Genomic DNA, 17777 nt, shown 5'->3' on the forward strand with positions numbered 1-17777 from the left:
TTGTATGTACGAAACCAAAGAAGTCTAATGTATAGAGTTTCTTACCAATTAGTCCTCATAATGATTTCCTTTATTTTTAGAATATACATGCTACCAATTAATTACACTGTCTTTTATCTCGGGCCCCTCCAGAGACAATTATTTTTAAGCGATACCTTGACAATTCCATTGAGTTTTGACGATACCAATGTCATCCTAAAAACTTAATCTGTATATATACTACTTTCCAAAATTACCGTACCACCTCAAATGTACTATGATTTTGAAGTTATTTTTTGATTTAAATCGCCTTAAAGCTTACGAAATGTGGTAGTACAAAAATTTTTTAAAATTTTCTTCAGTGGAGAAAATTTGAAACTCCACAATACTAGGAATACTACGTCTCAGCAAGACTACTAAGATTGTAAAAAACGTCAAGAAGAGAAAGCTGGAGTACTTCGGACATGTAATGGACAGTCCCAAAGACTTCTTATGTATGAATATAATATTAAAAATTAATCATTCTAAAATTATCCAAAAGGATTAAAAATTTTTTAATCGTGTGAAAGATCATGTATTCACGCAGACGATATGATCAAATTTTCTGATGATGAAACATAAAATTATATTAAAAGTAGCTATTAACAAGACATCATCTTGCCTAAATCCATCGTCAATGATTATATGTAAATGTTAATAAATAAAATGACATGTTCAATGAACATGTCAACTCATACTTTACTCTTTCAAATGCCTATAGTTATTTATGTAAACTTAACAGATTTTTTCGGTACACCTGACGAGATTAATTACTTGTTTTGTCTATCCACGACATCTATTTCCTTTTTAAAATGGATCTTTATGTCATAAATTGAGACGTTATGTATATAACGTATTATGTATATATACGAAACCCACTATATTATTTCAGCATAATTTATAACCCTTCTGTTTTGTTTGTGATATAACATTCAATTTAATATTTTCAGTATAATAAATTAATTTTTTCGAACAAACTAAATTGCCTGAAAAAAGCAGTCTTTATCCTACACCGATAATCATTCTCTTCCGCTGAAAACACAAACGGTAAACATCACAGCGGGGGAATTAGCCCCAAAAACAGGCGTCATAAATTTCAATTAGAAACTTCGTCGAAGGCGTTAAAGGCGTCGGTTTTGGCGTCGTCGAGTAACGTCGCAGCGCAAATTTCAGAAAAAGATATTGCAGCGGCTGCAGGAACACCGAAATCCTGTGCTTCCTTTTATATTCAAAGGACGAGTTCAGTTTGGCTCCTTTCCACTGTTTCTAAACGAGGGAAGAGGAGGACGGGTAATTTGCTACGTCTTCTCGGGTATTTTCCTTCAGTTTAACCATATTTGAATGGTATACAGGATGTACATGACTTCACTTTATATGTAAAACGGTATAAAAAGATTTTATTCTTTTGACTGTAAATTTTCCAGATATTATTTATTCTCATGAATAGTAATTAATTAATAATAATGTAATTCTATTCATCCAATAGTACCACACAATGATATAGAACAAGTCACTTGCTAAATCAATATAAATTTAGCTAAGTATTATACATATAATACACATAGCAATACAACAAACAAATCGATGAAACACAGAGCGTTATTGAAACTTGTCAGTGTTCATTAAGCACAATTTCTTATCAAACAAAAGTGCCCCATAAAGTTTAGATGCAAAATTAAACTCGGCATTTTTAATTTAGTTTTGAATTGACAGATGCTATTTTTGTTTCTAATATCAATTGGCAAAGAGTTTTAAATTAAAACGTGAAAAGTTAGCACTGTTCTTAAAAATATATTTTTAAGAACACACTAAAGAAAGGAAAAGTTATAGAATATGCTTATGAAATTCCTTAGTCTTGTCGGATAATTATGATCCAAATTGAGAGCGAAATTTTAGAATTTTGTAGAATTTTACATAGCGTAGAAAATTAATAGTTTTTGTTTACAAAAACAAAACACCCACAAAATTATTAATTTCTCTATCAATAAGTTTTTGGCGTATGCCTGATTAGAACTGATCATGGAACCCCCCTGTGCATCCTTTCTGTTAAGGCTTTATAATATTGTTTAGAACACAGTGTTCAGAACCTTTTATTAACTATAAATAAAATAATCTAATAATTAAACTCGCTGAAATTTGTAAAAATCTAAAGTCCCAGTGACAAAGTCAAAATCTTCCAAAAGTAATGCATATTATGTCTTGATAGGTTTTAACTCTACTATTGCTAATGTAAGAATAAGGCCATTCTTGTTCAAAATTCATGAGTTACACAGAGCTCTAAAACAATGACTCAAAAGCAAGAAGAGTTTGTTAAAGGATGAGCAGAATTGTTGGAGGTATTGAAGTATCTTCATTGTTTAGGAATAATTCAGCATTGTATCTGTGAAACAAAATATTTGTGTTATAGTTTATTCGTCTTCCGGGTTTGGACCGTGTCATTTGTGAGTGACCCAAAAGTGGGTTCATCTCGACGTTTCGCTACAATTGTATGTAGCTTCTTCAGGAGAACAAAAAAGAAAAAGAATTGAATATTTTTCTTTTTCTTTTTCTTTTTCTTTTTTGTTCTCCTGAAGAAGCTACATACAATTGTAGCGAAACGTCGAGATGAACCCACTTTTGGGTCACTCACAAATGACACGGTCCAAACCCGGAAGACGAATAAACTATAATTCTGACTCTGGCCGTGGAAGCCTACGATTTCAAAATATTTGTGATTTGTTGGCCACAAAATGTTTTAATAAACGAAGAAAAGTATTGTGTTCTTTAAACTGTATCTAACTGAAGTTTTTAACTTTGGCAATAAGTTCACTTAGTGAACGAGCACCGGATAGTTCAAGTCTGTGTTAACGCTATTAATTGGTGCTACCATTGTTTTGGGGCAAAATAAGGTTAAGATTAATATCGTTAATAGATAGAAGCACCAAAGCACCAGACTATGACATATTAGAAAACCCATGCAGTGAATGAAATTTCTTAATTTCTAATTTAATTGAGGCGCCACCGAGCTTTGGAGGGTCGTTAAGTCATGTTAGGGGCTCTTGCGCTGAAAACCCTAAAACTCGAACGAAGCCAGAAAAAACGAGAACGAAATTTACGTTTTGTTTATCTTGACGTTAATATTTTTACTTGCGAAACTGTTCTCAAAATACAAAAAACCATAATATAAACGTATTTTCAATTGAAAGATTGTCTTTGGATTTAATTAAAGATAGTAAATAACGGAAAACATTATTAAGCTAAAGCGTTGGTTATAATTGTAGCGCTAAGATCATAAAATAAGACTAGTTAATTTTTGATTCTATGTTCGACTGTAAATGTTACAAGTCTACAAGAATTTACAAAAAAAAGACCATTTTTATCTACAGTATAAAAAGAAAAATTAAGCACTAGAGTGACTATTTAAAGTACTATTAAGTACTATAAAGACTATTAGAGTAAACCTTTATTATTATTTTTATTATAAGTATGAGTAAACAAAAAAATATCTAAGACTGGAAACAATGTCGTTGTTTTTCTATAATAATTTTATTTATTTTCAGGAGAACTCACCCTGGATCCAAATCCTCTATGACAGATGATCTTATCACAGAAACTCCCAGTAGGTATGTAGTATTGATTAAGTACTTTTATTTTATTTATTAAATACTTTTTTATACGCGCTAGATTTTTTTTAACATTTAATGTTTTTTGCAATCTGTCTCATTACAAACAATAAGCAATATGTATAATTTATATACAACATAGTGGAAAGCCGCCCAATGGCGAGCACCCAGGTAAGACGTAATATGAGAAATTTAATCTAAGATATAACACTTAATTTAAACTTCAACTTAACAAACAAAGTTTAATACAGATAAACAACACTGACACACATATGAGTATTACAAGACTAAAAAAATCGAGAAAAGTTTTAGAAAACACCAGAATAAAAACGCTTGTGGTCATCGGATTTGAATGGCAGAATAGTGTGGTCTCGTATGCAGAGTTTACAGCAGATATGGCTTCACAAACTGTTTTTAACTGTAGATCGTGGTGTAATCTGTGGTTCGTAATATACCAAGGGCATTGCAGATCTGGCGCAGTACTTTCGGTTGGAATCGTTGAAGTTATTGTATGTTAATATTACTTGTTGTACCAGAGATTTGTGCTGCATATAGCCATATCAGTTTTAAAATACATTTATAAATCAGAAGTTTGTTATCCAGGCTAAGATTTGATTTTCGACTCATGTACTAATACATTTTCCTGTAGATTAAGCTGAGTTAAAGGCGTTTCTTCCAGATGTGGAGGTCCCAATTAAGTTTGCTATCCAAATGAATTCCCAAGTATTTAACGACGGTATTAACTGGTAGTAGCGTGTTGTTTATAGAAACTGCTGGCGCGTCACTTTTTTTAAAGTAAACGTTATTTGCGTTGATTTTAAACTGTTGGACTTGGACTCGCCACAGTTTAAGCCAGCTCTCCAGTTTAAGTAGCTAATTTTGCAATACCTGGGATGCTTCAGTTACTGTATAATTTGAAACCATGATAACTGAGTTATCGGCATATGTAGCGATGATTATATTGGTCGTCATTGGGAGATCTGATGTATATATTAAGTAGAGTGTGGGTCCTAGTACGCTTCCATGTGGAATTCCGGAACATATTGCAAACAGGTTAGTGATTTCCCCTCTTATTTTGATGGGAATAAATCGATCTGGTAGGTAGGATCTTAAAAGTGAACTTATGGGATAAGGAAATATGGATTTAACTTTGGAGATAAGACCTACATGCTAAATTTTGTTGAATGCTTAAGAGACATCTAGAAATGCAGCAGTATAGCAATTTTTGTGTTTGGGCTAATTTTTAATAGTCTTTACCACCTTATGAATTTGCTCGATGGTTCTATGTTGTTTCCTAGACCCAAACTAATAATTCGGTAAAACATTACTGTCTTCTCAGAAACCTATAATAGGCAATAAGCTAATTGAGTGATATGAAAATACTTTCGTGTGATCTTTTATAGGATTTCAAATAAGAATAAATTTGAGCAACTTTCCATTGGAGTGAAAATAACCTGTTTTTAATATTGAATTAAATGTATAATTAAACATATGCATTCGTTGGGTAGATTTTTTAGTACTTAACTAGATATTAAATCATATCTAGGTGACTAAATTTTTTAATTTTCTAAGTTTTCTAAATTTTTTTAAGTTTTTTGTTAGTTTCCACAGCGAATAGTTTGCAGGTGAGAGGTTCTTTAAGTATTTGTTGATTCCATTGTCTTTATGTTGGATCAGTTTCCTTTTGAGTAGTCTGCAAGCTCTATTTAAATTTGCTTTATTTTCTGGATACCTGGTGATCTGCCACTTCTTTTGCAGTTTTCTTTTTTGCAATATAAGTGTATTTATGTGAGCAGGATAGCACTCGGAGTCCTCGTCCAAGCAGATTGCTGAATAACTGTAGTTAAGTGAGCAACTGCATTTTATATCTCGCTATCACTTTTAAGAGGCAAGTCTAGGTTAATGTATGTTTTTATTTCTTCTCTATACCTGTTCCAGTTTATTCTTATATTAAAAAGTGTTAAATGTTCAGGACAATTACGAATTTGGCTTTGTAGATCTATGAAGTAAGGGAAATGATCTAATGAGAGGTCAAATGAAGGAGAAATTTGTAGGTAGGTATGTGATTTTTACTACAGCGAAATTAATAAGATCAGGAATTTTTTGTCTACCAGTAGGACACGCTATTTACGGTCGTATTTACTTTATTCTCTATTATTTGCTTCAACGTAAATAAATGATCTATTTATTTATTAAAAAGTTAGTGTAATGTCCCTAAAATTATCTCATATAGTTTTATCTCTTTTTTACGTGTTAGTATTAGATATCATGCTTTTTATCTTTTATTTATTTTTTTTTCTTAATATATTTATTGATCATTCCTTAAATAATTCTTTTACATTTTTTTCGATCCCTATATAATGAATTCTGCCTATAATTACTTTTATAGTATATGATTTTTCTGGGTTCTGATATTCTTTTTAATTTTTTTGAAGCAGCTCTTTATATATTTAAAGTACAAAAAAACTTTTTTTTTTTAAGAATGTTAAGCAAATGCGTAAACACTAATGACAGAGAGAAAGAGAGAGCACTAGTTGAGTCCTGTAATTCTTTGGTTACTTATATTGGCAACTAATTTTTAAAATTACTGTTAAATAATTATTATTTTTAACAGTACATGAATAACTGATGGACACTGAAAACTTTTGTTTTTAAAACTTCCACAAAATGTATTTTTATTTCTTATCACTACAGCTGTTTCGACAGAGTGTCTTTCTCAAGTGATCTATTTTTGGTATGTGTTTACACTTTATAGTCTTAACTAAATAGGTTGAAAAGGGGAGAGCTGTTTGTCTCAAGTTAGTCACTCAGATTTATTTTTGTATTTTTTATTTTGTTGTTATAATAAATTAATAATTAAGGGATAAGCACGCAAAATTGCTTTCTTCATTTTTTTTTATTAACGTAATCTACAACTGACAATAAAAAAAAATCAAATCAGTGACATTTTGTATCTGACACGGCAGAAAACAAGGGAAAAATATCCTAAAACGAAGCATCTGGCTTCGTTTGACGCCTTTATTAAACTTTGCGATCCGCCAATAAAAGGAAACCAATAATTCCCTCTATCTATCTCTCTATCTATATATAGATATAGGTATAGTGATGACAAACAACAAAGGGTCGTAACACAATATTGAATATCGCTCTTTCGTCTTTTCTTTGACGCCCAATATTGTATATTCAAGGCGTGCGAGGAGTATATTACTTTTTTTTCTTGGTTACGTTGACGGAATATTGTCTAGTTTGCTGGTCCTATTTTACAGGGTTAGCTCTATTTATTGGCAGGATACGTTTTTTTGTACAAAAAACAGCAACAGAAATAACTTTTGGAGAACTTTTTTTTATAAACAGAGGTGGTGTCACGGTATTATTCTATATATATATATATATATATATATATATATATATATATATATATATATATATATATATACAAGGATTTTCACAGTTTTCACTGTATTCCTTCACTCAACCGTTTTCTCCAATTTTTCCTGTTTAGCCAGTCTCCTTCCTGTAGGTTTCTTCTACACATTGCTTCGTCCACTTCATCTCTGAAAGATCTTTGGGGTCTGCCTCTCTTTCTTCTTCCTATCGGGCTCCACTTAGTTATTCTATTTATCCACCGAATTTGGTCTGCTCTTTTGGCATGTCCGTACCAGGTTAACTTCTTCTATTCGATGTAGTCTATTATGTCGGAGTTCATTCCCATTCTCCTCTTAATCTCCATGTTATTTATTCTATCTCTTCTTGTTACTCTGCAGCTTCTCCTTAGGAATTCCATCTCTGTTGCTTTTATTTTGTTTTTAGTTTTCTTATTTATTGTCCAATTTTCACACCCATAAGTGAGGATACTTCTTGTCATGCTATTATATATTTTTTCTTTGTTTTCATACTGATGTTCTTATCCCATAGTACCGGGTTCAATTTTCGTATGCAGTCTCTTGTTTGTCCTAGTTTTCTTTTTTATATCTTCCTCCGTTGTTCCTTTGTTTGATATTATAAAACCTAAATACTTATACTTGTCTGTTCCTTTGATTTGTTTACCTTCGTCTATTTCCAGCTGTTTTATTTCTGTATTCTCCGTTGTTAGGTATTCAGTTTTCTTTAGGTTTATTTCCATCCCATTCTTTGTATATTCCTGCTCCAGTTTTCTCATCATAAAACTGAGGTCATCCTCGTCTTGTGCGATCACTATTTGGTCGTCGGCAAAACTTAGCTTATATAGAAATTCGTTCCTTACTGGTATACCCATTCCTTCGCACTTCCTTTTCCATGGTTTCAGGGTTTTTTCCAGGAATATTTTGAACAGGGTGTGGGATGTGGAGCAACCCTGTAGTAGTCCCTTTGTCGTCTTAAATGGACTGCATATTCTATTGACCGTTTTGATAGCTACTTCGTTTTTCTTGTAGAGTGCTTTTACCGCGTTTATTAATCTTCGTGGAACTTCGATGTCTTCCATTGCTTCCCATAGCTTGGTTCTAGGTATTGAGTCATATGCCTTCTTAAGATCAACAAAAGCCAGATGGACGGATCTATTTTTGGCCATTCTTTTTTCTATTAGTGGTTCGATCGTGTAAATGTGATCTAAGCATGCTTTCCCCGCTGTGAAACCTGCCTGGTCTTCTCCGATTTTATCTTGTATATATATTTCTAATTTTTCCTTTATGGTCTTTCCATACAGTCTGCCTATAGACGATATAATGCTGATTCCCCGATAGTTTTCGCAGTTTTTTCTATTTCCTTTCTTGTATATCGATGTCATATATGCTTGGGTCCATTCTGCCGGTAAGTCTTCTCCATTCAGTGCTCTCTCAAACATTTTATGTATCATACGGAATAACTTTTCCGATCCGTTTTTTATTAATTCATTTGGTATTCCGCCGGGACCTTCTGTTTTTTTGTTCTTAAGAGTTTTGATCGTTCTTTTTACCTCAGCTAGGCTAAATTCGATTTTGTCAGGTGTGAAGATTTCTATTCCGTCTCTTTCTGATTCTTTGAATTCTTTATTATTCTAAAAGAACCCTATACTATGATAATAATATGAGATCCAATAATTGCCTGGTTGCTTGTTAAAGGACATAACAAACATTTTGTTAAGAAGAAACAGCGAAATTATGGGATATTTGTCAATTTCATTAATTATATTTTGCAACTTGTGGTTTAAGAATACACAGAAATTTTAGAGATTCAAATTAAATTCGATTTTGCATATTGTCGATTTGAATCTTTAAAATTTCTGTACAACCATGATGACCATGTATTACATCAGTACGACCATGACGACCAAATAGTCAGAAATACGTATTTACGGTTGCTTTTGATCATATACACCTATTTTATAATATTTTTTTTCTTTGTTGCGAGCTATGCCGATACCATCTACCATTATTTTACTATTAACTTGCATTAACCTTTTCTTGTTTTTTAAAACGTTCCAAAAAGTTGGCATTCCTAGTGATCCTTTTCCAAGTTAACATTTGTTGCAGTTTCGCAATTGTATATAAACAAAAAGCCACACTGATTCTAGCCTCGGAAAACCCACTTTCATTACGCAGAGAATATCTGGCAAGCAAATACTTTCTAATCCAATATTAGTGGTGCACCTGTAATGCTAAAATAATTAATCAATTAAATACAGCTGATTTAACAACTACATTCTTCTTAAAAAAGAATTCTTCACCCTTTGCAAAGAATTCGTAACTTGCAATACCACATATGACATACCATATCTGACAAGTGTTCTATCTACAAACACTATTATTTCTAAATACCAATCTGAATTTTGTCAGAATACTCTTAAGAAGATTTTAAGTAACTATTCAGATTACACTGCAATCTATACATATGGGTCAAAACTAGTTACATCTACAACCAGTGCTTACTTTTTCCAAAAATGAAGCATGAATTCGGCTGAAGCATGTATTATATAAAGCCATTGAATGGTGTTGTGGAAACCAGTGGAACAAAATTGTCATGTGTACTGATTCTTTATCAGTATTAAATGTATTTCAAAACTTTAAAGTCAGAATTAACAGCAATATATTCATATTAAAAATGTTTCAACAGTTAGTAAAATTATCAGCTTTACTATATGATGTTTAATTCGTATGGTTTAAGGGACATTTAGACATATTGAGCCAACAATGGCTGCGAACCATTTCTACAAAGTTAAGTAGAAGTACAGTTTCGACCATCCTAAGATTAAAAGTAGATCGTGGATGTTTTTCGAAGCATCTACACAAAATCGGAGTTCTCACAACCGACAGATGTAAGTGTGGAACTAGCAAAGCTGATCTAAATTATATATTCTTTAACTGACCTTTACATTATTTTTACATGATTGTCTCAAAAACGCAACATGGAAATGAAAGATTAATGATAGAGCAAACCCAAATAGAAAAAGTAGAGACATACAAATATCTGGGAACCTGAGTTGATGACAAAAATGACCAAAGCAGAGAAATCAAAGTCCGAATTAAAACTGCAAGGCAAGCATTTGTGAAAATGAAGACAATGCTTACCAACAGAGACCTTCAGTTGCATCTCAGATTGAGGGCTCTAAGATGTTACATAGTTTCTATCTTACTATACGGAATGGAAGCTTGGACATTGAAGAAACAACACATAAGAAAAGTAGAAGCATTCAAAATGTGGTGTTACAGAAGAATACTAAAAATTCAGTGGGTTCAAAGGATTACCAATGCTGAGGTACTACGACGTCTAAATAAGGAGTTAGAAATTATAAACAGCATAAAAAGAAGAAAACTAGAGTATTTGGCTCACATAACCAGAGGAGAAAAATATGAGCTGCTGAGAATTATTATGCAAGGAAGAATCCAAGGAAGAAGAAGCATAGGAAGAAGACGCATCTCCTGGCTGAGGAACCTTAGAGAATGGTTTAACTGTAGTTCATTACAACTTTTCAGAGCAGCAGCCAACAAAGTGACCATAGCCGTTATGATATCCAACCTCTGATAGGAGATGGAACTTTAAGAAGAAGAAGACCGTTACATGTCAATACAGGTACGTGACTGCTTCAGGATTTGCTAAAAGCAGGTTTACAGACACAAGATAATACAAAAATTTTAAATTGATTATGGAATTTCTGCAAAAAATTAAATTAAATGTATGAATGATAAATTTGATCATTTGAATGGACATTTCCTTTGTATGCGTACCTATTTGTTGCACACCTATCTAACTGTGATTTATGACTTGTGTGTTATAATGACGTCGTTGTGATGAACCTTTGAGCATAAAATGTATGCTCCCTGTATAATCCTGAATAGACGAATACTAACATTTGTATGTAATTATGTAGCTAAAGGTTCTAAATCAAATAAAAAAAACTAAATAAACCAAAATAAAGGAAAATTATTAAAAATATAAATTGTATTTTGATGCTGGAACAGCAACAACAATAACAAATGCGTAATCCGTAGAAAACAGATAAAAAGTCGTAGTTATTAACGCGCCTAAGCGCTTATACTCATCTCTCTTTAATATATATTATGTTTTATGTATGAAGGACGCATTTCTTGTAATGCATATTACAATTATATATACTCACACATGTACTATTTTCTAGTTTCTGTCCAATAACCTTTATTTTTCACTCAAAATTTTTTGGAAATTACATATTCTCAAAAGCATAACACAATAGATTCTCCTAATAAATAACAAATGATACAGAACGGGGGCGGAAGGACAATACAATGAAATACGAAATTTATTATATTGTGCGGAAGTCTGCAGCAGATCCAAATGTGAGGTTCTACACAGTGCCATTACCAAGTAACAATGGCAGTAGCTAGAGTAATCAATGGAAAATTCTGTTGTTAAACATAAAATAAAGTTGGAAAAAGAGAATCGTTGCAGTAAAGAAAATAGAAAGAAAATCGGCTGGGCTGTGGTCCAGAGGCGTACAATTGATTTAAATTAATGAATTGACGAGATTTATGTTTTTTAAACAGTTTTTTTTTACAAGAATCAATTAATTGATACAATTTTAAAATTACCCATGAGAAGAATACATTTCTTACAATTTCTGCAAAAAACAGAAAACCTTGTTTAGAGAAGTTTTTAAATTTCTTTTTAATAAATGCTACCAACACAGAAATTGAATTAAATAAAATAAAAGCATATCCAGCCACTGATATATATTCTCAACATAATGCCTTAAACTATAAATCCCGAATTAAACAGCTTTTATAGATATCACTTATGGTAATGGGCCCGAGTATCAGGGCTTCTTAAATGAAACAGGGGTGCCAAGAATTGACGAACTTGCTGTAATGAAAAAGTTACTTATAATTAGAATAATAAATAATTACTATTTTATTGAGAATAAGCCATAAATGAAGTTTAAAATAAATTTATTGGCGTTTTAGTTTCCACTTCGAAAATCGTTATAAAAAACCAAACATTATTGTTGTACCTAAGCCACATAAATAAAAATAACAAAAATATTGTAGGGTATTTAAATGAAACAAGCGGTTCCAATTTATTAGCGGTTCTTACTATTTATTTTTAAGCTTACACTTAAAAACAACAGTTTTGCTTATTTTTTGAAAAAATACACTTAGTTGTTTGTTATAAATTTTATTTATTAACATATTAATAATATTAAATATTTTGAGTAAGTCAGAATGAAATTTTTATCATCAATTTTTTTAAAACCAAAAAGACATAATACTAATACTAAAATATAAAAAATAACAGTCAAAATGATAAATATTTATTGCTAATCCTCTAAGCTGTTATCTTTATTTTGACAAAGTGTGCAAGTAACAATAGCAACAGAATGATCCTTGCAGACTGATCTGAGACAAGCTACATCGTTGTAGTCCGGTTTTTCTATCTACCACAAAAAAAACACTTTCCTCGAATTTTTGCTGGTGGTTCGTCATTCTGTTGAGCTATTTGATGCCGCTTATATGTGTTTAGAAAAAGTCTTATATTGGACGGCAAAGTATTTGTTTTGGTTCGTTCTGAAAGATGTGGTTTCATCAATGATATTGCTATCGATTTAAAAAAAAATCTTCTAAAATTGGTTTTACTGTTGAAGTGAGCAAAATTATAACATATTTGACGATTTATTCCTGCTACATTCATCATCTGAAAAATATAACTGAAGGCCACTTACGGGTACGTCTTGTTACTGAATACATGGCTTATTAGTGACCTAATCTATAGAGGAATCATAATGCATCGTGGAAAGTAAAATAACTGCTCTGTTATTTTTTGAAACAAATGATACAAGTGTAGCTTGTATCATTGTAGTAGTGATCTCTCTTTAATTTTTTTTTGTTGTTCCAACCATTGAAGTCTTTTTTTTCAACAGATCTATTGCTAACTTCTAACTGGTGTACCAGTTATCACAAGTTAAATTGCGGTTTGTTCCGTTCCATTTTTTAACCAATCGTTATGGAATATCCCAACTCGATACCGCCCACATAAAATGTTTGTGAGTGACACTATACAAATGCTTTTATCCCATATTTTGCTGGCTTATTTGGGATATACTATAAAAAGCTGCATCTCTCTCGAAAAGGAATAAGCATTTCGTCAATTGTCAGATGTTCACCTAATATGTAGCTGTTATAACAATTGTCGAAAAGCGGTCCAACATAAATCGTACAGGGGCAAGTTTGTCAGTAGCTTTTCTTTGAGTTCCTGTATTTTTATTGTCGAACCTAAAAGCACATAAGAGAAATAAAAATCGGTGGCAGCTCATTCAAGCCCTGAAAATTTCTGAGCTCGTTCCATCAGTTATCCACAATTCCAAAAAATGAGTGTGACCTTGTTTTTTAAGCACAGTTAAAAACAAATGTCCTATCGTTGCCATAATTTCAGATTTGATTGTAGTTCTGGCGTCTTTATCGCGATTGTAATTCGGGCGCATATTTTCTTTTTGCATATTGGTACATACCACAATATTTTCAATAATGTCATCAGTACACAGTTTAGCAAAAGCACTTGCCTTGTAATATCTTAAGCGTACTCTTTAGGTCCAAAAAAATACTTTTACAGTATTCGTTTTGTTAGTTGTACTAAATTTACTTTTCAAAAAATACTTATACTATTTTGGTCCATCCGTGCCATCGTAGAAATCCTCTGAACTTGAGTCATTTTTATTTTCGCTAGAAGTTTCATTTTAATATCCATTCGAATCAGAACTGGGTTTTTCGGTAAAAATAACTCCTTTGTTCGAATTATCAAGATTTTCCCCAATTATTTCTTCGTCTTCTACTCGAAATAATGCATCAGCGAATGCTTTGAGTTTTTTATCAGTAATCGATTGGGATTTCTAACTAGAATCTGATCCCTGACAAATACTACTACTACTGTTATCGGTTTACAGCGTTGTTCGACGCCTTCCGACTCCCAACCGCCATTCTTCTCTATTTAACCATAGGCCTGGAGGGATTTCTCTTTCCTCTAGTTCTTTTTTAATTCCCTCTCTCCAGCTTCTTCTCAGCCTTCTTCTTTTTCTTCTCCCTTGTGGTGTCCACGTCAAAATCTTTTTCGAAATCCTATCATCTGGCATTCTCTGTACATGGCCGTACCATATGAACTGTTTTGTTTTTATGTCATCAATTATTGTATGCTTGACTCCATTGACATCATTTCTCGTATTCTCTCATTTGGTATCCGATCTTTTCTTGATTTGCCTGCTGCTCTTCTCCAGAAGTCCATTTCTGTTGCTAGTAAAAGTTTCTCTGTTATTTGTTTCATTGGCCAAACTTCACTGCTATACGTGATTACAATTATGTGAAAAGTCCCTGAAAAATTAAATTACTAATAAAAATTCTTATCTACATGGGAAAAAGTATTGTTTATAAAGAAAAATATATTTTGTGCCATAATGACTAAAAAACAATTGAAAGATGTATTTGTATTACTACACTTGTGGCGTATTTGGTACACCACCCAGAACAGCAAATAATAAATAGCTCATTACGATCTTCTTAATACGCCGAATCTAACGAAACTAAAACCAAGCACGTTCCAGTGATAGGTTAGATAGATAAACAGGGTCAGTCTTTTAATTTTAAAATATATTTGCAGTAGAATTAATATATCTGGCATACAAAATACGCCAGCGCGTGTAGTTGAAGGATAAGAATGAGATTATATCCGTTTATATACGAAAATATAAACGGTTCTCCTAACGGGAACGCTAGTAGAACTACAACATCTCGTTCAAAGTCTCAATATATACCGTAACAGTTACGGCTTGAAAATTAATTTGAAAAAAACTAAATTTATGGTAATCACGAAATCAAAGAACATCAGAGCTAATCTTGTAATAGACAATACAACGATTGAGCGTGTGTCCTGTTATAAATATCTAGGTGCTTGGATCACAGACGATACTGATCAAACAAAAGAGATTAGATGTAGAATAGAAATCGCTAGATCAATCTTTAATAGAATGCGCAAACTCTTTTGCAATCGTGATATCAATATAAAGTTACGAATACGAATGCTGCGGTGTTATGTCTTTTCTACCCTGTTGTATGGAGTAGAGGCTTGGACACTAAAACATTGGCCACAAAAAACATCGAAGCTTTCGAGATGTGGTGCTATAGGCGCATTCTCAGAATATCATGGATGGACCGCGTCACTAACACGCAAGTACTCCAAACTTTAGACAAAAGATGCGAAATTCTAAATGAGATAAAAACTAGAAAGATAGAATACTTGGGGCACATTGTGAGAGGTGAAAAGTACGAACTTTCAAGAAATATCATGCAGGGCAAAATTAAGGGCAAAAGAAGTGTGGGAAGAAGAAAAATATCGTGGCTTCGTAATCTACGTGAATGGTTCGGGTGTAGTTCGATTGAACTTTTTAGGCGCGCTGCTAACAAAGTCGCAGTGGCCATGATGATTTCCAATCTCCGCTAGGAGTGGCACGAGAAGAAGAAGATATACGAAAAGTATTTATTTGAGAATCTTTCATTAATCAGTACATCTCTATTTATCGCTTACGATATGCTCTTCAAAACCAAGGACGACTATCGCTAACTTTGGTGACCGTAGATTCTAGTGTCATCCTTCTAATAATTGTGACACGGGATATATCGGAGGTACGCTATTTCTTTAAAATATATTTTGCTATGTAGTTTTTTAGGAAATATAAAAGGCCGTAGAAGTAAAGACAGAAAAGCCATGATATGGCTTCGTAAAATGAGAGCCTGAACAGGCATAAATGTTCAATAATTGCTAAGAGCAGCGATGTAGTCTTGTTTTTGTTGCACTCCTATAGTGGAGTGCACCACTCTCGATCTTTTGTTTTCTGTTTGTTTTACTGTCTTATTGACAGACATACTCTTAATTTTTTACTTTTCCTTTAATGCCTATATTTTTTTATTTATTTTGAAGTTATACTTTTATACGCGCGCTCCACGTTGGAAATTTGTATGGGAGTGAATCTGTGAAATCATTACATATGTAAGATAATGAGTAAGAGAGAGACAGAAGATATATTTTATCTCTCTTCCTCTCTCGAATATAAAAATGTTCCTTTTGAATATATAATTTAATATTATATATATATATATATATATATATATATATATATTATATAAAGATATATATATATATATTTATATACATATAATATTATATATATATATATAATAAAATATTTATTAATATTATTATTTATGTGATATATTTTGTACTATTTATTAGATGTTCATAATTATATTAGTCTTTTGTATTTCCTAATAATAATTTCAATAAATCACTGTATGATCCAGAACTGTCAATTTTGAAATACGTTTGTGTCATGTCCTCAGTAGTATAGTAGTCAGTATCCCCGAATGTCATGCGGGAGACCGGGGTTCGATTCCCAGTCGGGAAGGAGTTTTTTTATTAATATTATTACATGGTAAATTAAACATATATGCGTAAGTAGAAAAGTTATGTATATTATTGTCATTTTTAAATACTTATGAATATTGCATTTTAATTTGTATTGTATTATTATATTAATAACAAAATAAACAATGAATTTTTTGCATTCAACCCCTTTCTTACATACATGATAATAAAAATATACATTTTCATCAAAATATTGATTCAATTCTTCATACTGTATTCCTATTACAGGTCAAAAGTTGTTTATTAATTGTTAGTAAGTTGTTATTAATTCTGTTTCTCTTTCTGCTATGTCTTACCTATAGCATTACATATGCAATGATTGTGCAGATTGACTCCCAAATAAATTTGTAACGGCGAATGCGTGTATAGAAGTGTAATTTCCACCGGCAGTCTTACTGGACTGCCACACCCGTTTTTTTATGTAGTTTTTAATTTTTACCTGCTTAGAATAAACATACGAATTAATCGAGAGTAGTAAATCGATGAGATGACCCGCTATTCTTTGACGTTACTCGTAACGACGCCATCTTATGGCAGTAATTCCGTGACGCCCGACTCCGCATTTTATTATAGAGAAAAAAGTAAAATAAAACGTCAGTATAGAAGTTTGCTTTAATAAATTTATTAAGCACTAAAAATTTTTGTTTTATGTTCACATTTCAGTCAATTTATATTTCTATCTGGTCAAGTATTTACCGTTTTTAAACGTTTTCTTCATCTCTATATTTTATTTACACCATATATTTTTCTCCTTGTCAAAAACATCCCCTACGCCTACGTTTCTCTAAACGTATTCTGGTCACAGACAATCTGCGAGGGGAGAATGAAATTAGGGTGGCTCCTCTAAATTCGATGCTGATTTCATTATTAATCAGTTCGAGGAAAGAAAATTCCGATCGTTTTCTTGTCTCGCCGTTAATAATTTTTCCGTAGTTTCCCGTTTTTTGGCAAAAAAGTGGATTACAAAAAGTATAACAAACAAGATTGATCCTGAATGGGACGCGCAGAATTGCACTTAGATAAATTGGATGTTTCCGGCAAGAGATATGTAATTATGACAAAAGCAGTATTTTTGCCAAAATGTCAGACAGGAATTGTTAAGTGGAATTTATGGGAACTATATGAGAACTAAATTGACAAAAAGTTGGGTTCTGAGTTCCTTGACTGTTAATTTTGTATTTTTTATGACTTTAGGAAATTCACTATATTTGTTTATACAATAATATATTAAGATACAAAAAAGGGCTTGATTTTTATGAAAAA

General features: G+C 32.1%; 1 protein-coding gene across 1 annotated transcript in view; it reads left to right on the plus strand.

Annotated features, from left to right (window-relative positions):
• Positions 1 to 17777, plus strand: part of Csgalnact (Chondroitin sulfate N-acetylgalactosaminyltransferase) — a 525789-nt gene that overhangs the window by 220913 nt on the left and 287099 nt on the right. The window contains exon 3 of the mRNA XM_072535954.1: positions 3558 to 3620. Coding sequence (XP_072392055.1) covers positions 3586 to 3620 — 35 coding nt within the window. The 5' untranslated portion in view covers positions 3558 to 3585. The remainder of the gene's footprint in view (positions 1 to 3557; positions 3621 to 17777) is intronic.

This window comes from Diabrotica undecimpunctata, chromosome 6 (assembly GCF_040954645.1).
Source record: "Diabrotica undecimpunctata isolate CICGRU chromosome 6, icDiaUnde3, whole genome shotgun sequence".
Lineage (NCBI taxonomy): Eukaryota > Metazoa > Arthropoda > Insecta > Coleoptera > Chrysomelidae > Diabrotica > Diabrotica undecimpunctata.